The sequence below is a fragment of the Pyrus communis genome, chromosome 15 (genome assembly GCF_963583255.1).
Source record: "Pyrus communis chromosome 15, drPyrComm1.1, whole genome shotgun sequence".
NCBI classification, from domain to species: Eukaryota; Viridiplantae; Streptophyta; class Magnoliopsida; order Rosales; family Rosaceae; genus Pyrus; species Pyrus communis.
Genome location: NC_084817.1, coordinates 755,089 through 780,300, shown reverse-complemented (window position 1 = coordinate 780,300; position 25,212 = coordinate 755,089). Strand labels below are relative to the sequence as shown.

Here is a 25,212-nt window from a genome sequence, read left to right as displayed (position 1 = left end):
TTATATAATTGCTGAAATTTTCTTTTAAAAAACGAAATAAATTCTTGTGCATGGGCATGTACATTGTACGTGCATGCTACATTGTAAATTATTCTAACTTTTCCGATGAAATTTTTCTCTTCTAAGAAATCTCCATTTCTTTATGTGATTCGGTTCACTATCTGAGCTAAAACTTGTAAAATTAATTCTTAAAAGGAAATGTCTAAAAAAAATACCATTCAAATTTGAAACTACATGGTCGTTGAATTAAAGATTTAGGGTTTCTTTAGATAATCGTATTCGTCCATTTTCTTTACTATAAATGAATGTCTTAATAGTTTTGAATTTGTCAAACGTTTTGCAAATAAGATGATCTATGAATGATATTTTAAAATATAGACGGTTCAGATAGTTAAAATATATTACAGAGTGAACCTCACAAAAACGTGTTAAAAATGGTGTAAAAAACCCAACATATATATATATCCTTTATGCAAGGGGATCTCCATTTTTTTCAAATGGGAATTAGGTGTGGGGCTCACTCCACAACGAATGTCTATGATCCGAACCGTCTATTTTATAAGTCTCGATTCATAGATCATCCTTGCAAAAATTCAATTCAATCCGAAATCATTTGCCTATTTAATTATCCAGATAAAATTTCATTGTTTCTTATACAACAAAGTATTCGTTAATTTCTTTGAACCCAATTAGATATCTTAAACATTTTCGATTTGGCTAATATTTTGTAAGGATGATCTATGAGGTGCAACTTGAAAATAGACGATTCAGATCGCTAAAGTTCGATGTAGTATAAATCTCACAACTAATCCCTATTTTTATAAAAATAAAATAAAAATCCCTTCCCTTAAAAATTACCTCTATATATATAAAAGATTTGAGCATTCAATTCCACGTAGAAAAGTTGTCAACCCTATAGAAATTGAGGATGCTTCCCCATTGATTGAATCATTGGATTCGGAAAACGATCGAAAAGCAAAGATTCTCAAAGATTCTCAAGAAACATATACATAATTTAGTGGTCGTAACACGTCTCTTAGGTGGAATTTGTTGATACTTGATACAGGAAACGGATCCTCTTTTGATCTTTTCTTCCTAATTCATCACATAAGAGAATTCGTGTAATTGAAATTTGATTCAACGATTATCAACAGGGATCCGCTTTAAAAGTTATAATAACTTCAACCGTTGGATTAAATTTCAACAGTACGAATTCTCTAATTTAGTGGATTAGAAGAAATGGATAAGGAGATGATCCCTTTCCCTTGGTACATACCAAATCAATAGATGGTCGATAGAATAAAGGATAAGAGTAATATACTACATAATCAAGTGCAACAAACATTAATTGTTTTCATCTTATTTTGTTTTGTTTTGCAAACTTGTTTATATATAATATGCGTGGCACTGAAGCTTAAGCTTTTCTATTAAGTACTATTGTATTTTATAAATTATATAATATAATTCCACATTCACATACAATAATAAAGTTCATTTCTTCTAGAGTGTCACGTTGAACAAAATTATTGATCTAAGAAAAATAGAAATTGTTTCAAGTGTCTGGTATTTAAATAGAAAAACACAAAAAAAATTATTTCTTCTATTTCTTTTATGATATGTAAAGTATCCTTGAATACTCGGTACTTGAAAAAGTCTGTCGACTGAGAGACAGCACTATATCATATATAGGATTTTGTTATTTCCCTTTGCAGAACTTTCCCTCAGATTGATTGTTTGACCTACGCAAGTTACATGGCTCATATAATTTTTTTCATCACACAATCCACCATCTTTATAAGTAGTCACATGCAAACCTAAACACCAAGCAATCATACCCTCCACAAAATCAACTCAAAAATTTCTTCACCACCAAATTCCATTTCTCCTGCATTAACTGGTAAATCTTCGGGGGAAGGCAAGCATCCATACTTCAGTACACAAAGATCCAATCATCCCTACATATTCTTCAAGATTATGGATCTGATGGCCTTTTTCCATTATTCTCCTCTTCACATCACTCTAATTTTGTTTGCATTTTGCTGCAAAGGTATGTAAGAAAATCAGTTCTGCAGTTTATTAATTTCCTAAAAATTATCTTTCAAATTTGAAATAAATATAAACCAAATATGTTGCAGGAATATCAGGAGCTACATTTACAGTCATGAACAAGTGCGACTACACAGTATGGCCGGGAATTCTATCCAATGCAGGGACTACCAGTTTAGACAGCACCGGCCTTGAGCTCCCACCGGGCGGCTCACGTTCCTTTCAATCTCCACCTAACTGGTCCGGCCGGTTCTGGGGTCGAACAGGCTGCAACTTTGACCCCACAACCGGGGCTGGCACCTGTGCCACCGCCGACTGTGGCTCCAACCAGATGGAATGCAATGGTGCAGGTGCAACCCCGCCCGCTACTCTGGCCGAGTTCACAATTGGCGGCTCCGACAACCAGGACTTCTATGATGTCAGCTTAGTTGACGGATACAATTTGCCCATGATGGTGGAACCTAGCGGCGGTTCCGGTAATTGTTTGTCCACCGGGTGCGCCACCGACTTGAACCAACGGTGCCCCGCTGAGTTGCAGTTCGGGAACGGCGCGGGGTGTAAGAGTGCGTGCGAGGCGTTTGGGAGCCCCGAGTACTGTTGCAACGGCGCGTTTGCTACGCCGGACACTTGTAAGCCGTCGGTGTACTCGGAGATGTTCAAGTCGGCATGTCCGAGATCGTATAGCTACGCGTACGACGATGCCACGAGTACGTTTACATGTAGTGGAGCTGATTACACCATAACCTTCTGCCCTTCTACTACAAGGTAGGGATCATATGGAATTATCACATTTCACTCAAAGAGCAAAAATCTTTAATTTTTCTTCTTTCTTTTCATTAATTTTATCTTTTTTTTTTGTTATTTAAACTTTAATGAAATAATTTAATCTAAAAACAATGAGTAATTTGACTCTTTATAATTACGTTTTCGTCACTTTAATTTAACTTTATATATGTTGTGTATATATACATGCAGTCAAAAATCTGCAAGAGATACATCTCCAACAACAAGCACGACAAATACCGAGTCAGGTTCCGGAGGTGGGAGTGGGACGACGGCCGGGGAGCTGCCGACGGTGGCAGGAAAAAGTAATCCGTCATGGTTACCAAACTTTTACACCGGAGACTCGTCCAAGACCATCTCTTCTGCTGCTCTTCACTATACGTTGGTTGCTTCTGCTGCCATTGTCTACCTTATCTCCTTGCCTTATTGATCATACGATGCACTACTGCACATGGATCCTCAAAGGCTGGATCAAGACACGTGTATAGATTAATTATATATATTAATTAGCGTATTCAATACTTTCTCTGAACAATTTTGTAAGTTGATTAGTGTCACTCGGCATCAAAGAAAAAGCTTTTTGAGATTGAGGCAATGTCATTAATTATATATTAAAATTGATTTAAATGGAGATTACATTAGTAAAAGTGTTTGCTTATCTTTGAATCTAAGGAAATGTAATTTGGTTGGTGAGCCAGCACACAGCACCTGTAAAAGAAAACAAACTTTGCTGGAATCACAAGCTTTGGTAGGTCTGGACCTTTATGCCCACTTCAGTCTCAATGGATTGTAATCATTATTTCTTGCAAATGATTTCCTCTTCCTCCTAAGAATCTTGATGAGATTCGAAAATGTACAATGCTACTTGTTAATGCTCAATTCAAATTTGGGAGGTTAAAAAAGATAAGTGTGGTCGGTCTTTGGTGGGCTCCGGATAGAAACAATTCAAACAACAAGAGTTAAGCGGTTCACCCTAAAAACTAGGCTACATCCACTGAGGTGCTCAGATATATTGATTGAATGTTATAATAAGCGCTCGGTATAATCTAATCTCTTTTTTCTTTCCTTTATGTCCGACTCGTTATAAGTGCTACTCAACCCTCTTATATAGGCCCTTAGTGAGTCCCAAAAGTCTCTAGGCTCGAGTCTTCCACCGACTTCAAATTTAATAAACCAAGTACATAGACGTGACCTTCTAACTGCCCCTCCGTTCTTTAGTCGAAGTCCACTTGCATGTTCTATTGGGCTAAAGCGTATCGAGCGCCTTGCTCGGCCCTGAGGTTTGAGGATACCCATGCCCGAGCACTTGAACAGTTAACCTTTAGGTCCCTTCATGGGCTTTTGCTCTCGTCGATGACCAGCACATGGCTTGGGGTTGGTGTTCAAGTAGGCATGTTCCTAGATTTCGTGCCATAAAGTTGTCAGTATGCTAACTTGCTGTCAGCAGTCGAAAAATACTTTATGAGGAGGTGCTCGCTTCATAACCGACAGGCAAGCCCGACCGTTGAGCGGTCATCCGTAGAGATCAGGGTTGTCACTTTCTAATCCCATCGGGCCTTGGTCTCCCCTTCCTTTTTTGGGTCTTGGTTAGCCTTTCTTCTTTGGGCCTTGATCTTTCTTTGTTCTTTTGGAAATTGGCCTTCCTTTCTTCTTTTGGATCTTTATTGGGCTTCTCTTAAGCCTGTTACGATTTTAGGGGCCGAAAAGAAGCCACTTCTTTACAGTTTATTCTGGTGGCTGATTTGGTCGTATGGCCATTTCCTTGAAAAATCAATCTAATTCTTAAGATCCAGAAAAACTAACGGCGTTATGCCACTCTCACATTTATTAGGAGATTTGCATGTATTTTGGTCCTACCGATCGCACGCCATTCCTATCATGTGTGATAACTATCATAGTCAGGCAAGAATAAATAACCAAGAAACAGAAACAGAAGATCGAACAACATTGTAATTGCAAGGAAAATACATCACGGCATTGATTAGTCTCTGCAATTCATCAATTAGATGCTGGAGACAAAATTCTGGTTTATATGATTACAGTAAATCTATTCAACCTAACGTCTTAACTAAACCAAACGGAATCACATAACTGCAATGTTTCGAATTCCCGTTTCTCAAGTCAACCTACAACTCGTCCTTAAGTGAATCAGCATCGGTCTCAGCCTCAGCCTCGGGGGTAGCTGCAGCTTCGTTTGCAGCAGTTTCTGTCTCAACTTCTTCAGCATCATCTTCCTCCTCAACTGCAACGTCAGGGTTGATGTTTAGGCTAGACTTCACTGAACTGTAGATGCGGGAAGCAAAGTCCTTAGGGTCTGGAAGATTGAAGCCGCTCTCCATGAGTGCGGTCTGGTAAATAAGCTGCGCTGTCAGCTTCACACTCTCATCCTGAAGAGCAAACAAATTATTGCGTAAGATAAACCACATTCGTCAACAATTCTACAGATGATTATTTTGAGAGAAACAATTTTGATGATATGGAGGTTTTTTTGTCAAGGAGTGCACATTAAAGATGATTAGAACATACCTCAGCGTTCTTCACTACTCTCTCGCGGAGCTCCTTGATGATTGGGTGCCTTGGGTTAATCTCAAGTATCCTCTTGCCACGCATGTATCCTTGCTTGTTAGCGTCTGATAACGTCTGAGACTGCATGATCCTCTCCATGTTTGCACTCCAACCATACTTTGATGTCACAACCACACAAGGGGTGTCGGCCAAACGGTTGGACAGCTTTACATCATCCACATTGTCGCTGGCAAGAGCACTCTTCCACCATTTAGTGAGCTCCTTGTATGATTCCTTGAGTTCCTTGTCCTTTGAGTCTTTGCCAAGTTTCAAGCCCTCCTTTGACACGTTCTGGAATTTCTTGTCTTCATAGTCCATCAAGTATTGCATCAGATATTCGTCAACTGGATCTGTGAAGAAAATAACCTGCAACAATACAAGTGAAAAGGTAAATAACAAACAAAAACATGCCATTTCATGACTGAAAGTAACAAAACAAAAAAAGCCAGAAAAGAACTAAAAGGATTGGAGATTTTCGTATTTACCTCAAAGTTTTTCTTCTTAAGCCGCTCGAGGAATGGAGATTTTTCCAATTGTTCCTTGCTGGCTCCAGTAATGTAGAATATGTCCTTCTGCCCAGATTTCATCCTTGAAATGTACTGATCTAGTGAAGTCAATTTGCCATCTGACTTGGTGCTGCCAGAGAATTCAAAGTAGTCATTCAACCACATGAAGGCAACTATAAAGATGTCCTATGCTGTCAGTAAAACTAAACATAAATAGTAACATAAAAATTATAAATACCTCTCGAATCTTAGGAGTTTTGCCAAACGATTCCTGTTAGCCGCATCCTCAATGATACCAAGTTTAATGGACTTGCCGAATTCATTCCAGAATTTTGTATATTGGCCTCTCTTCTCCTCATCCTCACTTTTTTCAACCTCTGTTTTCACATCAAAATTCAAAAAGTAAAAGTGATCAATTAATGAAAAACAATTTTTTTTTTTTAAGTTTTCAGTTTTCAGGTGATGGAATTGATGCAAGCGAGTCCAGACTGCGGTCATTATGACATCAATACTATATAGCAATTAATAAGTTCAGATTGAATACTTCCAGAACTGTAAAGAAAACTGGTTGCATAAATTAAGCTCCATACCTTTGTTGTCTTTGTCACTGGACTCATCAGGATCTTCCTCAGCAAGTTTACGGATCATATCAAGAGCTTTGCGGATAAGTTTCTTCTTGATGGTCTTCAAACTGCTGTGTTGTTGAAGCATTTCTCGGGATACATTGAGTGGCAAGGTGTCGGAATCAACAAGACCCTGTTTGAAAAATCATCAATGTAAAATTCAGTTTTAGGCTAGCATGTAAAAAACCAATCCCATAAACCTGATGGCAAGAACTTACCAACAAAAAGTTTAGATACTTTGGCAAGAGCTCATCAAATTCATCTGATATGAAAACCCTTCTAACATACAACTTCAAGTTGGATTTATTGGCATTGTAATAGCTCTCGTATAAATCATGAGGAGCCTTAGGAGGCACAAACAGGACAGCCTTGAATTCCACATCACCTTCAGCAGTAAAGTGGCTCCATGCTAAAGGCTTCTCATCGCTGAAATCCTGTTGAACAATATATGTGCCATTGATGAATACACAGTATAAAAGGTGATTTAGATTCCAAAATAACATTTTACAAGGTCAAGCAACCATCATATGTATCATATACAAAAGTTACCTTGGCGAGAGAGTGATAGAATTTGGTGTACTCTTCATCGGTCACTTCCTTCGGACTGCGTAACCATATAGCTTTAACATCATTAAGAAGTTCCCATTCATAAGTAGTTTCTTTTTTTGTCTCTGTCTTTGGTTTCTTCTCAGCATCTTCATCTTCATCTTCACCTTTTTCAGTTTCCTCTTCGCTTTTCTCAGTTTCAGCTGTTCACAATTGTTGAGTGCAGGGAGGCAACAATATGTGAGAATTTGTATCAAAATATATGAAACTACGCATATATAAGAAATTAACTTCTTTAAGTACCAAGCCTTAAAAGTAAATTTGAAAAAGGATTTTAAACATGGCTGCATACATGATTCCTCTTCATCATTGGACTCATCCTCATCAGCAGGAACCTCCACATCTACCTCTTTGCTTGCCCACAAATGGATGGGGAAGTTGATAAATTCCGAATATTTCTTCACCAACTCCTGAAAAACAAAACAATAAGTTATCATGAACCATCATTTTAACATAACCAGTACATTATAATTAATGTGTAGAACTATCATTATTTTCTTTATGTGGCAGAATGTTTGGCCGTTAAACAAAAACAAGAAAAATCTATCCAAGTAACGGAAATGAGAACGTTACTGATTCTAATAGGATTGAATAAGAAAGGGATAAATTGTTTTTACTAAAAAATGGGGGAACCAACGTGAGCAAAATCGAAATAAAACCAAGTAATCACTGGTTAGAAGTCCCAAATGGGGAAACCACTCACTTTTAGTTTGCTCTCTTCCAAATACTCCCCTGCTTCCTCTCTGAGGTGCAGTCTAATTTCAGTACCACGTCCTAGTGGCTCATTTTCTGTATCCTCGGCAACTACGAATGACCCATCGGCCTTTGACTCCCAAATATGCCTGAAGCACAAGAAATTTACATTGTCATCATTAAACAGTTAAGTATCCACTAAAAAACCTGTTAGCATAAAAAGTGAATGAAAGAGTAACTCTTTATAAACCCTTACTGTTTATCATCATTGTGTTTGCTGATGACTTCCACATTATCGGCAACCAAGTACACAGAGTAGAACCCAACTCCAAACTGCCCAATAAGATTGAGATCGCCGCTAGTCTGCATCTTCTCCACAAAGGCTGCAAGGGGAAAGTTCAATCAGTATATAGTTGAAACAAACACTCAGTTCCACTCAAAATTTTGATCCACAAATAAAAAACAAGCATGTACCTGAAGTTCCAGATTTAGCTATGGTTCCCAAGTTCTTGATTAAGTCTTCCTTTGTCATACCGATACCCCTATCGCGAATGGAGAGAATTCTCCTCTCCTTGTCTAATTTAATCTACAAATTTTTCAAACCAGTGCGACAAGGTTCTTAAACATATCATTTCGTATGCTTCGTTAAGTGAAAAGCAAAGCAAGAACCACTACTTACCTGAATTTCGAGGTTAGTGTTATCGCCTTCGCCCAAAACATCCTTGTCCGTGAGGGCGAGGAATCTAATCTTGTCCAGTGCCTGAGATCGATAAAATTTTCCGATTAGCATTCGAAATCATGTCAGGTCAACGATAAAACACTGAATGATAGATTAAAGTCAACACGTTACATCGGAAGCATTGGAGATCAACTCCCTGAGGAAAATGTCCTTGTTGCTGTAGAGGGAGTGGATGATAATGTCCATCAACCGAGACACCTCCGCCTGAAACTCGAAGTGCTGCGCGTTGCTGCGCTGCGATCTCTTCGAGATTGACTCTGCCTCCCTAAAAGTACAACAAGAAAAATGCATCTACTCAGAATCTAGGCCTTCGAATTTTTCAAGATCGGATATTGGAAATAACAAAGCTCTTACCTCTTGGCGACGTCGGAGTCGGTGGATAGCCCACTGGGAACAGCGCCGATCTTCTCCTCCACCTTCGGCGGATCTACGAGCTCGTCGGAATCAGCCTCCGCATTGGCCTGTAATTTCCGACCTGAACAAACACAGATCGCCAGAAAACCGTAATCAATTTAAAATCTCCAAATCGAACTTCGATTTCAGAAACATATACTCATAGCAATGCATCGTTCACCATTCAACTAATCGAGATCTACACAAACGAAGAGAAATGCGAGCAGAAACCCTAGGCGTACCTTGATCGGGGAGGAGGGAGAGAAGGCAGAGCAGAAGCAGAACGGAAGGGATCGTCCACTTCCTCATCGTTGCAACTCCAAAACACTTCGAAGAAGAAGAAGTTCTAGTAACTTCGCTCGCTGAGATTTATCCGATTCAGTGTGTGCCGCTTGCCAACGCCTCTCACAGCTTCGGATTTTATATATGGCTCCTGCCGTTTAAACGGGGGCAAGAGTCGTCTAACGGTGATTGGCTTGGTTTTGCCAGCGTGGACAAATCCACGCTCTCTGATTTGTTTGGGGAATACGTGGATGGTTTTTATTGGGCCTTCTCTATTTCCTTGACGTGGAGACGGGCCCACCGACGACTTGAGAATTCCAGTCTTGGCTTTGACGGGTCAGATCAGAGCTTGTGCTACCACCGTGGATGATCGTAGGGCTAGTGTTTGCTGGTTAAACGTGGCAATCTAGTATTGGCGCTTGTTTCGTCCTTGACGTGGAGAAATAATATAAAAAAAAATAGCTTTGCTTCTGATCTGCTTGAATTATCAAAGCCCAATTACAATTAATTGAATGAAGAAGATTGGGCCTCCATAATCTACACAACTAATAAGTAAAATCTGCATATCTTTTCTTTTTGTTAAAACCAATTGACTAACCAATCTTCGGGAGTGATTCCAGTTGACATCTGTTAGGTCATTAACGTTAAGTTATAACGTAAAAAAGTATTAAAGAGGGTTTTCACTGTCACATTATATATGAAGCTATGAGTCCCTGAATCCACTCCCTTTTAATCAAGAAAATTTAGGAATCAAAGTCATTGATTTTGGGCATTTAAAGTTCCATATGTCACATCCCGCCCCGGGGCGGATCACTTCCCGGGCCTGCTCCACCACCGTAGTACGATATTGTCCGCTTTGGGCTTACCATTCCCTCACGGTTTTGTTTTTGGGAACTCACGATTAACTTCCCAGTGGGTCACCTATTATGGGATTGCTCTAGCCCCCTTCTCGCTTAACTTCGAAGTTCCTACGGAACCCGAAGCCAATGAGCTCCCAAAAGGCCTTGTGCTAGGTAGGGATGGGAATATATATATAAGGATCACTCCCCTGGGCAATGTGGGATGTCACAATCCACCCCCCTTAGGGGCCTGACGTCCTCGTCGGCATACCCGCGATCAGGGTTAGGCTCTGATACCAATTTGTCACATCCCGGCCCGGGGCGGATCACTTCCCGGGCCCGCTCCACCACCGTAGCACGATATTGTCCGCTTTGGGCTTACCATTCCCTCACGGTTTTGTTTTTGGGAACTCACAAGCAACTTCCCAATGGGTCACCCATCATGGGATTGCTCTAGCCCCCTTCTCGCTTAACTTCGAAGTTCCTACGGAACCCGAAGCCAGTGAGCTCCCAAAAGGCCTCGTGCTAGGTAAGGATGAGAATATACATATAAGGATCACTCACCTGGGCGATGTGGGATGTCACACCATAAATGACGTATTAGTGAAAAATAAATAAATTTGTATTTGCCCACGTCATGAGTTAATCCTTGTGACTTTATCACTTAACATTGGTTACCTAACGAGTGTCAATTATTCAAACATTAAGTAGTTATTTAGAAAATTTTAAAAAGTTGAGATCAATTTGACTAAATCCCTAAAAATTAAGTGTTTATCCTTACTTACTACTTGACCCTTTTTTTTTTCTCAAGAATTGTTATGCGTTTAAAATAGTCATCTTATGTTCACTCGTCTCTCCAATTTCATTAAGAATAAGTTTGTGATGATTCTTTTGGAATAATGAATTAAGTAGCTCCTTACCAGCCACTTAGTACTATGGTCAAATGATATTTCTCTTAACTTGTAAGTGAGAAGTCTTAGGTTAGATTTTTGCCAAAGTCGAATTTGAATCACACTATTGCCAGCACATTATGAGACCAAACTCCACCCCTCCCTCCTAGTGTAAATAATATCGTTTCTTAAAAATAAAAATAAAATAAAACAAAAGGTCCTCGCTTCATCTTATAGTTTTTTCTTTGAAATGAAGGCACGTTCAAATTTAATACATGTTTTGAAAAAATAGAAAGAAAAAAAATACTAATAACAAGCTTAGTTGCTTTGTTAGGGTATTAAAAAGGAAATGAAATAATTCCAGTTTCTAGCTTCATCACTTTTACAAATACACAACATATGGATTATGTAATTAGTTGTCAAATATTTTCAAAAGGGGTATGATATTCACACACCTCATTTTACTTTTTACACTTTTTTTTAATTTTCGGCCGTCAGATCGGATGAATTGAAGAAAATCAACGGATAGAAATTAACAAGGGGTGTGTAAGAAGTAAAATGGAGTATGTGGATAGCACACCCCTTTTCAAAATCATAAATTGGAGTAATACTTTTCCCTAATTGATTTTTTTTCCCATTCCTTGTCTTTCATAATTTCAATGCCTTATTTCATCTACTTAAAATAAGCAAATGTCCTATCTTAACATTCTTTTTTTTTTTTTTAACAAACAATATTATCTACACTAAGGAGAGGAGGTGGGCTTAACCTCACAATGGACTAGCAATAATGCGATTCAAATTCGCCTTTGGTGATAATCAAATTGAAGACCTCTCACTTACAAGTGAAGAGAAATACTACTAGACCGCAGTACTAAATGGTCCTTTATAAACAATTAATTGAATGTATCTTGAGTTCGATTCCTAACGCTGATAAGTTACACGATTATGACTAAAATAAATTACCGTGGCGAAGCCACTAGCGGAACCTTTTAAGAAAAATATAATCAAATACAACACAAAAGTTTAGCCAAATATTTATGAGACGCAATAAAACAGCTTTTATGTTTGATCAAATAATAAAAAACTTAGTCATTGTTTAATTAAAATAATGCCAGCCTCTGCATTATCTTTACGAAAAATATATATGCTTTCGCGTTACGCTAAAGTTTCTTTTACGCCTTTAGGCTAGTTGGGGCTTATTTCTAATTAGCTCAACGAATGAGGCCATTGCCAAATTGCCATCACACACTTCCCTAAGCTTTAAATTTAATTGGTTAATATTTTATGAAATTGAATCCGATGTAGATGCAATGCTTTTGAGCCATTAGATCTCAAATCTTGGCGGCCTTTTTATGCCTTTCGAGATTGATATCGTTTCATCGATCATGAAGCTCCAATTCGTTGCATCTGATTATGTACGTATACATGTTGCCTCATCAACCATACTTTAGAACAAGGCACAGGACCATCGATCAAATTGGAATCCAATTTTCGTTAATGCTAATTATGTTTTGGCTAATTACGTTTTGTTTTTATTAAGATGTGAACACTGATGGATCCACAAAATGTTTATTACGTTCTTACGTACTCTACACTAGTGATGCACATAAAATTATCTATTACGTTGACAATCTTCATTAGTTGGACATTTGATGAGCCACAGTAGATAGTTACTTTGACTTGCATATTTCATATACTTATCGGAGGAGAAAAATATCTATATCCGTCATTGCTTTTTTAGTATGACGAAATACTACTTACATATCTCATCTACTTACTAAATGCTCTGAAATCGTCATTGAGTTTTAAGTATGGTGAAAGATCACGTACTAAGATTCTCCTTAACATCTCAATTTGATCCAACTTAATAATTAAATTGGTGAGAAGGGAAAACTTCAAGCAACTGCAAGTCGCCAGTCTAGAAAAACATACATCCAACTTAATAATTAAATTGATCCCCTTTCAAGAACCGCCCAAAAACTGAAGATAGGCTCAAGATTGAGCCTTCTCCATCAAGACAACACGATCAGATGGCAGCTGAGAAACATCAAGACTTTTTTTACGAGACGGTGTTCTAAATTGCTCAAATCAACAGAATTAATAATTAAATTCAAATGGAAGAAGACGGTACAATATCCTAATTAACTGACTTGACGTATATTTGTGTGTGATGGATTCTTAGGTCTAAACAAGAATAACGGGGTTTAGAAGACGAGGCATTGTCAAAATTAACTGACTTAACATAGAATTACATGCGACTAATTATTTGTCGTTTGACCGATAATATTTAAATTGAGTGTTAAAAGATGATGAAGAATTTTGATCAACTGACCTAACCTCTATGTACATGAGATAGATCCTTATTTATTTACTTAAAAAGCCCTCCAAAGTTCCAATAATTTCCTCCAAAGTAGTCAAGATTAGCGGTTAATAGAAGCAACCTTTGATTAAATCACTTAATCGTGGACCCCTTTAATTTTTCTTTTAAATAGCCGCCACTCCACCCTAGACATGTCAAAGAGAGGTCAAAGAGCTAAGTTGATCGGTGTCCCTCAAATTCTCAAAGCCCCCCGGCCCCCAACCCCACCCAGACCCAGCAGATGGCGGTTTCTGACGCGGTGGTTAGGAACTTGACGACGATTTACGTGGCGCTCATCGTCGCCATCAAGGCGTACGGGGTGGCGTCTGGGCAGAGCTTCGGCGGTGCCTTTGTGTTAATCCTCTCCACAGCCGTGGTGTGCCTTATCCTGTTCCTGACTCTGACATGGGACGTCTCCCGTAAAGCCACTTATGCAGTTTCGCGCGACGACAATCCTCCTCCCGTTGCTCATGAGACGTGCAAGGGTGGTATTTGCTGGCACGGCGTGGCCGTCCGCTCGTCGGCTTCGGACGTCCGGTTTAGGCTCCCGCAACAAATCAGCTATGGAGGCTCTTCGTAAATTTGATAAATAACAGGGGGGGGAAATGAAAAAGAAAAGATCGAGGTGGGTGAAATCTCTCTTTCTTGGTCGTTGGTGTGTATACATCTAGTATATCTACTAAATCTATGAACGCCAATACATAGAGGTTTGCTTTTTGGATGGAGGGAGGGATATGATTGTAAATAAATAATTATTCCGGACAAGGTGATGATATTTAGCAATTTTGTATTATAAATAAATTGGCCTCACTTTTGATTATTTAAAGTTCAAACGGTGTCTTTTGACTGAAAAAAAAGTTCAGACGGTGTCCGAATGTAGATTGGGTCTTTTTATTTATTTTTTAATAAATAATAACGTTAATGGATTAAATTATTTAATATCAAAAATTATGATAGGTGAGATATGTGAAAAACCGATGCATTCGTAAATAAGAACCGATGCCCCGGCCGGTGAAGCCTAATGTCAGTATAAAAGGTGTCTTTTCGTGTTCTGTATTGGCAGGCAAGGCATACTAGGTTGCTGACTGAAATGAACCAAATGCCGAGCACAATTTTGTTGAAATGGTTGTTCTTCAAGATAATAGTGGAGGATAGTCAGCCTATTAATCATGAAGTGTTATAGTCACTCTCATTTTCGTGACCAGTGCTTTCGGCGATGTTGTTGAAGGAAAGCAGTTAGGGTTAGCTTCTATGTTTTTTTTGTTTTGGGCTCAAAACTTTGTTTTGGGTATTTGGGTTACTATTGAGGTCTATTTTTTTGCTTGTGTGGTTATTTTGTATGAGCTTTAATTTGTGTAATTTGTTGTATTGTGGTAATAAAGTAACCTTTGACTAAAAAAAAAAAAAAAAAGGAGGGTTAAAGTGGCTATTCAAAAATGATATTTTAACGTCTATGATATTGGTAGGATACTATCTTTTCTCAATAGAAAGTAATGTTGGTGACCTGAGAAGGGAAAATCAGACTTGAGATTTTGATCATAAAAACGGATAAACGCAAAATTTCAAATACAATGATGAATAATGCTCTAAAGTCTAAAATACTTAAGTTACAAACCTCGTTGCGGAGCAATAACATAATAGTCCATATATTTTATAAGTTGACAAAGAAATCTTATAAATTTAAAAGTATTACACTAGCTCCTTATTTGCTTAATTATCAAGTTAATTACTATTTTTGGCATGGCAGTTTCTGAGTTGATGTTTTATTTTTCGTATATAGAAGCTAAATTGATGTTTTAATGTCTTTAACAACTCTGTGATTCAAATTCTCACCCTACTGAACTTGACATCCGGAATTCCATCTCTAAATTCTACTTCTCCCAGTTCATATTCTAGATCCTGAAACATTTTTACAGCTCAATTAGTTCCCAGTTCATATTCTAGATCCTAAACCCTATACTTATAAAGACAGTACAATCTCGTTGCTTTCCGTAAAAACATATTTTTCAGTAACCCAAATAACATTAATAACATTAATATTTTTCTGTAAAAACTTTGTTATCAAATTTTAAGAAAAACCTAAATGGTGGCAACATGATTCAAAATTAAAACCCCTAAAATCCCTCCCTACACCAGAAATTCACATTAATAATAAAACCTAATTCAAAATTACCTAAATTTTAGAAGGATGATGGTTGGTACTGGTAGTAGTGTTCTCGATGGTGGTGATAGGGTGATGATGGTGGTCGCGACGGCGGAGGTGGTGCCGTTGTGTTAGTCGCGACAGCGCTATGAGAGTCTGAGAGTTGGAGCTCGATAGTGGTTATGGGGTGAGTGATGGTGGTCGCGGCAGCGGAGTTGGTGATGTTGTGTTGGTCCCGACGACGGTGAGCACTATGAGCGAGAGTCTGAGAGTTGGAGTCGAGAGGGAAGGGACATGGAGTCGAGGGAGAGGCAGTCGAGGAAGAGTCTGAGAGTCTGAGAGACTAAGTGTAAGGTGGCTAGGGTTGAAACTAACGGTTGAGATTGGATGGAGAGATGATATCTTAAATCTCGTCCATCCATTATAATCACAAACGCCCCGATCCGGGTACCCGCGGTTCTTATACTTTTGGAACCGGCCCAAACCGAAAACTTCAAAGGAACACCCCACCCCCGCCCTGTTCTGTTTTTACAAAATTGAGAACCTGCCCGTACTCACCCCGAACCTTGATTACTCGCCCCAACCCGCAATTCCCGTACCCGTTTGCCCACTCCTACATGCGGGCAAGGACTTTGAGCCATTGGAGCGGAATGCGACTTCATGCCATTTGATATTCGATACGGCTTCATACCATTTGTAGCTGCTTTATGCCATTTGATTTGATGTGGCTTTGTGCCATTTGAATTTGGACATGGCTTCATGCCATTTGAGACTTTTCTTCGACTTCGTGCCATTTGGGAATTGATATGGCTTCATGCCACTTGGTATTTGATACATGGCATGAGTTTCACCAATTTGAGGTGGTGAGTCCATTGAGTTTGGTACTTTGAGGTGGTTCACATCCATGGTATTTGAATAATTTTCGTGCATGAATTTGGCACCGTCCACGTTATCTCTGTATTGGTTGGACTCAATGTGTCTCCATCATACTGTTAGGCTTTTGCCCATTTATTTTGGCCCTAGTTATTTGATAAGGCCGAAAATTCATGAACTTGGGAAAGTTGACAACAAGCTTTTTTTTTTTCTTCTTGATATTTCCAAGTCCAAATAGGTCTTTTTCATGGAATCAGGGAAACAACTATCTTCTGCTATCTATTTGAGGATGTGGCAAAGCTTTTAGAATTTTATGAAGTCAATGAGAGTTGTTGCATGTCTTTGTTTTCTTATGAGACTAACATGATCTTCTTTTTGCATGCAAATTCTGTGAGTCATCTCCACATTATTTCTTCATGAAATAATGATCTTTTTCAATCCTTGGTGTTGTAAGGTAGCTGTCGCAAGAGATTAAGATGACAATGTTGACTATCGTTTCTTCTTTGTTTCGTCTTGGTGCTCGTATGAGACTTGATGAGTGTTCTACTGAGCAGGTGGAACATGGACAACAACTGCACCAATTTTAGTGCACCTTGAGCCTGAGCCTAGTCTTCCAATTGTCATTTGACTTTGTAGAATTAGCTTTGTAGGCTCTCTGTCTCCATGTCGTAAAGACATCAAGGGGCAAATTTTGTTTTGTACCCTTTTGCATTTTGTCTCCATATTTATGTGTTTCATGCACCATATTCAATCAATGAGGCCATGCTCATAATTCCCACATGAGTGGAAAGTTTTGGAGGAGCTTTTGTTTCCCTCTCTTGCTGTAGCTTTTTCCTTTCGCCATGTTATATATTTTTTTCTCTGGCATCAAACAAACTTATAAGAAATAATGGAATTCTTAGAAATTAAAATATGGCAGCCCAACAACTCGTTTCCTTTAAAAACTAAGTCTTTGAGATGGCTTTTTCCGCCATGTGTGAACTTGAGAGAAAAAAGCACAAGGACTCTTTGGTTGTTTTTTTCAAAGAAACTCGTAGTTGCAGTTCTCTAGGCACCAGAAAATTGTGATGATAATCACTCTGCTACAAAAGAAAATTGAGGGGCTTGCTGCTTTCTTTAAACACTCATAAGACGACCAACGGTGTGCGGAAAGAGGGAACTGAAAATCCCTGCATATCTTCTTTTTGCTGCTACTGACTTGGATAGCAACATGTACAATTTTTGGTGCACATTGCACCGTTGAGGAGCCTTAACGCACTCCTTATATGTGCAGTCTTCTCGTCTACAAATTGTCAGTAGCTGTGAGAAGAGACGAAGCTGATTTTGAGCCTTCCACCGGATGAATTTAGCATCCAAGATTTGCACGGGTTTGGCACCCAATTATTTTCATGTAGATTGACTGCTTACTTCATATTTGTTCTTATTTGTTGACCATCTTAGGGGTTTCTTTACTAGGCATACCACTTTTTGTTCTTCAACACCGAGCCGATGCAATTACCGAGAGAGACCTTGACAATCTGATTTCGAAAAGCCACAGTTGCGGGGCTGCTGCAATGTTGCCGTTTTGTTGTTGGCTGAGAAGCAAGCTACATTCTAGGTTCTCTGATTGGCAAACAGCTTCGGGATCAACACGGGAGGCTAGCCTTAGAGCAGGTGGTTGGGCAACGACGAGCATGGATCACTTAGATTTGATTGGAACTTCACGGGGTGGTTTAGACCACCTCGAAGAAATTCATAGGATTAACGGTTGCGGCACGGAGCACTTAGATTTGATTGGAACTTCATAGGATGGTTTAGACCATCCCGAAGAAATTCATGGGATTGACAGCAGCTACACGGAGCGGGCCGGACGAACTTGCTGGGCATAGAAGTCACAGCATGGCCGCTATTGGTGGCAGAGACGATGGTTTCTTTGCTGCTATCGATGGAGAAGACGACAAATGTCTCCAATGGAGGAGAAGAAGAATGAGCACTCCGTGGCTGGAAGAGTTGACAGTGAAAAGGATGGAGAAGACGACAAATGTCTCCATTGGTGGAGAAGAAGAAGGAACAAGCCCAAGGACAGGTTTGGGGGGTCGGTGTGAATTGGTGGTGCATGTTTCCACCACCATCTTCATTGCTTCGGTCAAACAAAAAGAAGAAGAAACCTCCTTTTTTTTTTTTCTTTTTCAAAAGACGATATGAACTTCCCAATAAGAAATAAAAAAATAAAAAAATCAAGAATCCATTATGAAAATGTAATACCTTTTTAAGCTTTCTTCTCTCTTTCTTTGGTTTCTTGTTGATGTTCCTTTTTGCTTTCTTTTGCTGTTTGCCCTCTTTTTTTTTTTTTTTTTTTTTTTTTTTTTTTTTTTTTTTTTTTTTTTTTTTTTTTTTTTTTTTTTTTGTCGATTTCTTCTCCGTGTGCTTCTCAATTTCTATAGCGTTTTCGTGCCACTCTCCCCTCCTTCGCTCTTCCTGTGCCCTCCCCTTTTTATAGACGCAAGGAGCAGTTTCATTAACTTCTTTCATTTTTTGTAACGTGTTCTACTTTCCCGGGGTGTGGGGAAGTTGAGGAAGGCCATCACTTTACTGCGTTGAGAACGTGGGAGCTTAGGAGAGTTTTGGATGGACAAGAACTCTATTTTTTAGTTTGTGGGCTGTTGAGATTTTTTTTCTCTCCTTATATATAATATATATAAGATATATATAATGTGAACCTTATTTCTAGTTGGTCCATGTTTTGGACTACTATTTTTTTTATAAGGTGTCCCCATCTTTTATAAAACATGCTAATATATTTTCTCTATGAAAATATATGGCTCAACAAAAAGTTTTGATGAAACACTCTCGGTACTGTTTACTTTTAATTTAAGGTTAAGAACATTTTTACTCTAAAAAGTCACTCCTAGTACTATTCATTTATAACACATTTTTGTCATTTTGATTAAAACTCAAAGTTTTCAAACCATTTTCATTAATTTTAATTTTATTTAGTTATTGCATTACCAATAACTTTATATGCTCATAGGATATGTTTTCTCCGCCACAGATCAACAAATTGTGAGTTTCATCCAACGGACCAAAATGGAAGGGAAACAAGCACCGAAGCAGTCCTTTGACACTCTCGGCGTACTGGTCCCCAAGAATCTAATCTGCAACCCCCACCCACTTTCCCCGCTCCTTCCTCTTTCTTTTGGTCTTTATTGCCCGTATCGGACCTCTAATTCCAAACCCAAACCCTATGGCTGAAACTCCATCCCAGACGCCGCCGCCGCGGCGATCTGCGTCTGAGGTCGAGACGGAGACGATGGATTACTGGTGCTACCGCTGCAACAAACGCGTCTCCATCGAAACCGTGGCGAATCTCCCGGACATCGTTTGCCACGAGTGCAAGAACGGTTTCGTCGAATCCATCCCGGCCGCTTCATATCCGCAGTCGGATCCTTCTTCCCGATCGTCCGATCAGGTCGATGACCCGACTTTCGGCTCTCCATTTCTCCAGGTGCTGCGGCTAATTGCTCAGGCGGCGCGTGAGGAGGATGCGCCCCCGCCGCAGCCTGAAAACCCCTTGCCTGATGACGATTTCTTTAGGATTGAGATGGAGGGGTGGGACAACGACGAGGACGAGGACGAGGACGACGAAGATGCGCACAGTGTCCAGTTTCACCACCACGACGGCGAGGATAACGAAGAAGCTGGAGAGGAAGTAGAAGAGGAGGAGGAGGAAGAAGAAGAAGATAGATCGGATAACGGGGACGAAGAGAGCCAGGAAGATCAGCAAGAGAGAGATGAAGAAGACATGCGACGACATCGTCGAGACGTGCTTCGTCTCCACATCCGAGACATTGCGACCCGAGAGAGCAGCGGGAGGAACCGGATTCTGGATTGGGCCGAGATCTTGATGGGGCTGGAGGACAACTCGATCGAATTCCGGCTCGAAATGCCCGAATCGGACCGGTATATCGGCAATCCCGAGGATTACGTGGACGCAGCCGGCTATGAGGCTTTGCTGCAGACCTTGGCTGAGAGCGATAATGCTGGAAGGAGAGGGGCTCCACCGGCGGCGAAGAATGCTTTGTCGGAGTTACCGTCGGTCAAGATCGCGTCAGAGGATGAGGCCGTGGTGTGCGCCATATGCAAGGACACGGTGAATGTTGGTGACATGTCGAAGAAGCTGCCGTGTGGGCATGGTTACCACGGCGATTGCATCGTTCCTTGGCTGAGTTCCAGAAATACTTGTCCGGTTTGCCGGTTCGAGCTGCCAACCGATGATCCGGAATACGAGGAGGAGAGGAAGAAGCGAGCTGTGACTGTTAGCGCGGCTGGAGCTTCCAGTTCTGGCGGAGATAATTCAATCTCTCATTGATTGGAATCGGTATGGCCATTTCCTCACTTTTCCTTGCTGCATTTGTAATTGATTTACTTGCTTTTGTTTGCTTGTTATTAGCTTAGTAGTCGTTTCGAAGAAGAAATTGAAATTTGTTATCATGTTTTTCCATTTTCTTCTGGATGTAAATAATTTATTTGAACTCAAATTTTCTGTTGGTGTTTGCTCATGTTTAATGCCTCGGTCTTCTCACATGGTACACAAACACGGAATTGGATCTGCTTTGGATCTTACTGTCTGGAGTCTAGGGATCAAATCATCTGGACCGCTGATTAGTGTGTAAAAGAAATCAGAGCCGTTGGTTTTGTGTGGTGGGCCCGGAAAATAAGTTAATGGGGACCGATGAATTCAATTTGTGCAGCTCGGATGAATTGATCCCTAGGCTCTAGACACTAAGGTTCGAAGCGGATCCAATTCCCACAAACACAATACACAAGGGACTTCATGTTCATGTAGGTGTTTTATATCTTGTTTATACCCGTTTGTATTCCTGATTTAGAGACGCTGCAAGCGGCAATTTAGTAGGAAAGAGATGCGTATTTGTCTTCAACCTTTGCGTCTTTTGTGGTTCCATGGATATATTGTTTAGGAGCAAATCATTGGATGCCTCATGTGTTCATTGTCCCCTTTCACTGTCACATCCTGGTTCGGGGCGGATCACTTTCCGGGCCCGTTCCATTATCGTAGCACGATATTGTTTGCATAAAATAATAAACACTAGTGAATGTCACACCCTCACGGTTTTGTTTTTGGGAACTCACGAGCAACTTCCCAATGGATCACCCATCATGGGATTGCTCAAGCCTCCTTCTCGCTTAACTTCGGAGTTCCTACGGAACCCAAAGCCAGTGAGCTCCCAAAATGACTTGTGCTAGGTAAGGATGAGAATATACATATAAGGATCACTTCCCTAGGCGATGTGGGATGTCACAATCCACCCCCCTTAGGGGCCTGACATCCTCGTTGGCACACCACGGTCAGGGTTAGGCTCTGATACCAATCTGACACGCCCCGACCCCGAGGTGGACATCGAGATGGTCACGTGCTGGCCGACACTCGAAGGGTGACGAAAGTCGTTTAATTTAAACGAAAAACTGAGATATAAGCTAAAATACACCATAGGGCTAATTATACAAATAAACGTGCAATTTCTAAGTATTGAAATTAGGTAATTACACAACACGTCTAGAGCATAAGTCTATCACGGAGTACAAGCAGAAAACTAAGATAGAGAAGTGCTATTACAATAGATGGCGAAACAGAGCGAATAACACAATATCACTGGTAGGGGAATGCCTCGTAGCTCAGATCGTATTCCTCATTCATAGGTCCTGAAGGGGACGCGCAAAACAAACATGAGTGAACCAAGTGTATATATATATATATATATATATATATATAATAATAAAACAGTTATCAACGTTCTAATCCCCAGGTTTTATGAAAACACAAATATAATGATAAATATAGGTTTTTCGAAACCTAGTATGCTGTGCAATGCCTCAAATCATAATTTGCATAAAATAATAAACACTAGTGAATGTCCGATATAACTCTTGAGGCCCCATGCCTGCTCCCCGTCTCTGAGCAGACCGTCAGAGGACGATACACTTCAGGCCCCATGACGGCTCCCCGTCTCTGAGCAGACAGACAGAGGAAAACACACTCCAGGAATTGTTGTTCAGGCCCCATGCCGGCTCTCCGTCTCTGAGCAGACAGTCAGAGGAAAACACACTCCAGGAATTGTTGTCTCATCCTCAACTGATAACTGGGACTAAGGAAATATTCGATGAAAATCCTTCGAAATTCAGCCCAATTCATCGAAGTATGAGGTGGACGAGAATTCTTCACTGATTTCCACCAACGCCTAGCATCCTCTTTTAGAAAATAAGTTGCAATATCCACCCATTCACCTGGCGGGCATCTCATACTCTCCAGAGTATCATCCACTTGTTCTAACCATTCATCAACCTCCGGACAAGCCCCAACTGCATGAAGGTCCGGAATACCATGACTGCGAGCAATCTCAATGTAAGTGCAATTCGATCTATTACCACCAGTAAAAGCATTCCGTATGACATTAGTTAGTTGTTGGATTCCTCCCCTACATTAGATCGGGCTCGACGAGGCACATTCCCACCAGTGGGGTCCATAATTCTGAAAAAAAGGCAAGAGAGATTTAGAATAACTAGAGATTAAGAATGCAGTGGAAATTATGACTACCAAATGGTGGAATGAAATCCTAAGTATGCTTTGAAACCAATTGTCACATCCCGGCCCGAGGCGGATTACTTCCCAGGCCCGCTCCACCACCGTAGCACGATATTGTCCGCTTTGGGCCCGACCACGCCCTCACGATTTTGTTTTTGGGAACTCACGAGCAACTTCCCAGTGGGTCACCCATCATGGGATTGCTCAAGCCTCCTTCTCGCTTAACTTCGGAGTTCCTACGGAATCCGAAGCCAGTGAGCTCCCAAAAGGCATCGTGCTAGGTAAGGATGAGAATATACATATAAGGATCACTCCTCTGGGCGATGTGGGATGTCACAATTTGGTATCAGAGCATGGTTAGTTCAGAGCATACTTAGGATTTCATTCCACCATTTGGTAGTCATAATTTCCACTGCATTCTTAATCTCTAGTTATTCTAAATCTCTCTTGCCTTTTTTTCAGAATTATGGACCCCACTGGTGGGAATGTGCCTCGTTGAGCCCGTTCTAGTGTAGGGGGAGGAATCCAACAATTGACTAATGTCATACGGAATGCTTTTACTGATGGTAATAGATCGAATCGCAGTTACATTGAGATTGCTCGCAATCATGGTATTCCGGACCTTCATGCAGTTGGGGCTTGTCCGGAGGCTGAGGAATGGTTAGAATAAGTGGATGACACTCTGGAGAGTATGAGATGCCCGCCAGGTGAATGAGTGGATACTACAACTTATTTTCTAAAAAAGGATGCTAGGCGTCGGTGGAAATCAGTGAAGAATTCTCGTCCACCTAATACTCCGATGAATTGGGCTGAATTTCGGAGGATTTTCAGCGAATATTTCCTTAGTCCCAGTTATCAGTTGAGGATGAGACAACAATTCCTGGAGTGTTTTCCTCCTCTGACTGTCTGCTCAGAGACGGGGAGCCGGTATGGTGCCTGAAGTGTATCTTCCTCTGACGGTCTGCTCAGAGACAGAGAGCCGGCATGGTGCCTGAAGAGTTATATCAGACACTAGTGTTTATTATTTTATGCAAATTATGATTTGAGGCATTGCACAACATGCTAGGTTTCAGAAAACCTATATTTATCATTATATTTGTGTTTTCATAAAACCTGGGGGTTAGTACGTTGATAACTGTTTTATTTTATATATATATATATACTTGATCCACTCATGTTTGTTTTGCACCCCCTTCAGGACCTATGAATGAGGAATACGATCCGAGTTACGAGTCATTCCCCTACCAGTGATATTGTGTTATTCGTTCCGTTTTGCCATCTATTGTAATAGCACTTTTCTATCTTAGTTTTCTGCTTGTACTCCGTGAAAGACTTATGCTCTGGACGTGTTGTGTAATTACCTAATTTCAATACTTAGAATTTGCACGTTTATTTGTATAATTAGCCTTATGGCGTATTTTAGCTTATTTCTCAGTTTTTCGTTTAAATTAAAAGACTTTCGTCACCCTTCGGTTGTCGGCCAGCACGTGACCATTTCGATGTCCCTAGGACCTCGGGGTCGGGGCGTGTCATTCGCTATATAACCTTGCATGTTCTTTGTTTGTGCCGCCAATGTCAATGTTTGGTCTAGAGCAATGGATGATGCTTTGATATGATATATGCCATCCTGTCGTGAGAGTTTCGGGTAGTAGAAACTTGTGATTGATATAACTTTCTTTGTTATGCATTTCGGATGTGTTTTAACGACCTAGACGTTTTCCATTTCTCCAACAGACACGGTTAAGGTTTGCCTCTGTTTCTTGAATTAGAGTAGTAGCAACACCAGTAAACTTACTCAATTGTTCAGAATTGTAGCATTACCGTTAAGCGAGCTGCATGTTCATAGATTTCAAGTGTTGTTTCTTAGTAGGTAGCAGTAAGTCTTACAATTTGAGTAGTGTGTGTGATCCAGATTCCCGATGATACTGAACAAATCGGTGAAAGAGTATGTCGTTTAAGGACCTTCCAATTCGATTAGCGACTTGCCTGCGTTTGGCTTGGGATTTATTGCAGTAAGCAGGATTCGTTTCTCTTGTTATTTCAGTGACTTGCCTACATTACTTTACTAGTAAACAAACCAACTTATTTTTTTCTTTTATTTTTTTATTATAAGCTCGTCGGACCTGACTTTTGTTGACCTTAGGCCTACATTATTTCATTGGTTCTATTTTCTATATTACTCAAAAATAAAAAAATAAAATTCATTTTCACAAAAAAAAAAAGAAAAAGAAAAAAAAAGTGGGTTAACATTCACGGTTTTTTGTTAGTTTTGCAAATTCGTATGAAAATCAT

At 40.1% G+C, this 25,212-nt stretch overlaps 4 protein-coding genes across 4 annotated transcripts; 3 read left to right on the top strand and 1 right to left on the bottom strand.

The window, feature by feature from the left end:
* Positions 1-1,924: 1,924 nt before the first annotated feature.
* Positions 1,925-3,398, top strand: LOC137718396 (thaumatin-like protein 1). The gene is made up of 3 exons (XM_068457934.1): positions 1,925-2,047; positions 2,136-2,811; positions 3,022-3,398. Exons 1-3 carry the CDS (start codon positions 1,975-1,977, stop codon positions 3,257-3,259), a joined length of 987 nt encoding a protein of 328 aa, XP_068314035.1. The 5' UTR covers positions 1,925-1,974; the 3' UTR covers positions 3,260-3,398.
* A 1,363-nt stretch (positions 3,399-4,761) lies between these two features.
* On the bottom strand, positions 4,762-9,358 carry LOC137717246 (endoplasmin homolog). Its single transcript, XM_068456546.1, has 15 exons — positions 9,197-9,358; positions 8,916-9,036; positions 8,673-8,826; positions 8,502-8,582; positions 8,297-8,408; positions 8,079-8,205; positions 7,833-7,971; positions 7,422-7,539; positions 7,073-7,272; positions 6,742-6,957; positions 6,491-6,656; positions 6,139-6,277; positions 5,880-6,030; positions 5,356-5,760; positions 4,762-5,216 (listed from the first exon to the last, which is right to left on the bottom strand). Exons 1-15 carry the CDS (start codon positions 9,261-9,263, stop codon positions 4,956-4,958), a joined length of 2,457 nt encoding a protein of 818 aa, XP_068312647.1. The 5' UTR covers positions 9,264-9,358; the 3' UTR covers positions 4,762-4,955.
* A 4,135-nt stretch (positions 9,359-13,493) lies between these two features.
* LOC137718808 (uncharacterized) lies at positions 13,494-14,178 on the top strand. The gene has a single exon (XM_068458343.1). It carries the CDS (start codon positions 13,566-13,568, stop codon positions 13,902-13,904), a length of 339 nt encoding a protein of 112 aa, XP_068314444.1. The 5' UTR covers positions 13,494-13,565; the 3' UTR covers positions 13,905-14,178.
* Positions 14,179-19,480: 5,302 nt separating this feature from the next.
* On the top strand, positions 19,481-24,275 carry LOC137718132 (E3 ubiquitin-protein ligase CIP8-like). The gene is made up of 2 exons (XM_068457636.1): positions 19,481-20,697; positions 24,119-24,275. The coding sequence occupies exon 1, from the start codon at positions 19,564-19,566 to the stop codon at positions 20,686-20,688; it is 1,125 nt and encodes a 374-aa protein (XP_068313737.1). The 5' UTR covers positions 19,481-19,563; the 3' UTR covers positions 20,689-20,697; positions 24,119-24,275.
* The last annotated feature ends 937 nt before the right edge of the window (positions 24,276-25,212 follow it).

What these genes read in the sequence shown, in the direction of transcription:
- LOC137718396 (XM_068457934.1), top strand. Translation starts at nt 1,975, where the DNA reads ATGGATCTGATGGCCTTTTTCCATTATTCTCCTCTTCACATCACTCTA. An exon ending in GTTTGCATTTTGCTGCAAAG is followed by an intron (nt 2,048 to 2,135) that starts GTATGTAAGAAA and finishes AATATGTTGCAG; the next exon opens with GAATATCAGGAGCTACATTT. An exon ending in TTCTGCCCTTCTACTACAAG is followed by an intron (nt 2,812 to 3,021) that starts GTAGGGATCATA and finishes ATATACATGCAG; the next exon opens with TCAAAAATCTGCAAGAGATA.
- LOC137717246 (XM_068456546.1), bottom strand. Translation starts at nt 9,263, where the DNA reads ATGAGGAAGTGGACGATCCCTTCCGTTCTGCTTCTGCTCTGCCTTCTC. An exon ending in CTCCCTCCTCCCCGATCAAG is followed by an intron (nt 9,037 to 9,196) that starts GTACGCCTAGGG and finishes GTGTTTGTTCAG; the next exon opens with GTCGGAAATTACAGGCCAAT. An exon ending in GACTCCGACGTCGCCAAGAG is followed by an intron (nt 8,827 to 8,915) that starts GTAAGAGCTTTG and finishes TTGTACTTTTAG; the next exon opens with GGAGGCAGAGTCAATCTCGA.
- LOC137718808 (XM_068458343.1), top strand. Translation starts at nt 13,566, where the DNA reads ATGGCGGTTTCTGACGCGGTGGTTAGGAACTTGACGACGATTTACGTG.
- LOC137718132 (XM_068457636.1), top strand. Translation starts at nt 19,564, where the DNA reads ATGGCTGAAACTCCATCCCAGACGCCGCCGCCGCGGCGATCTGCGTCT.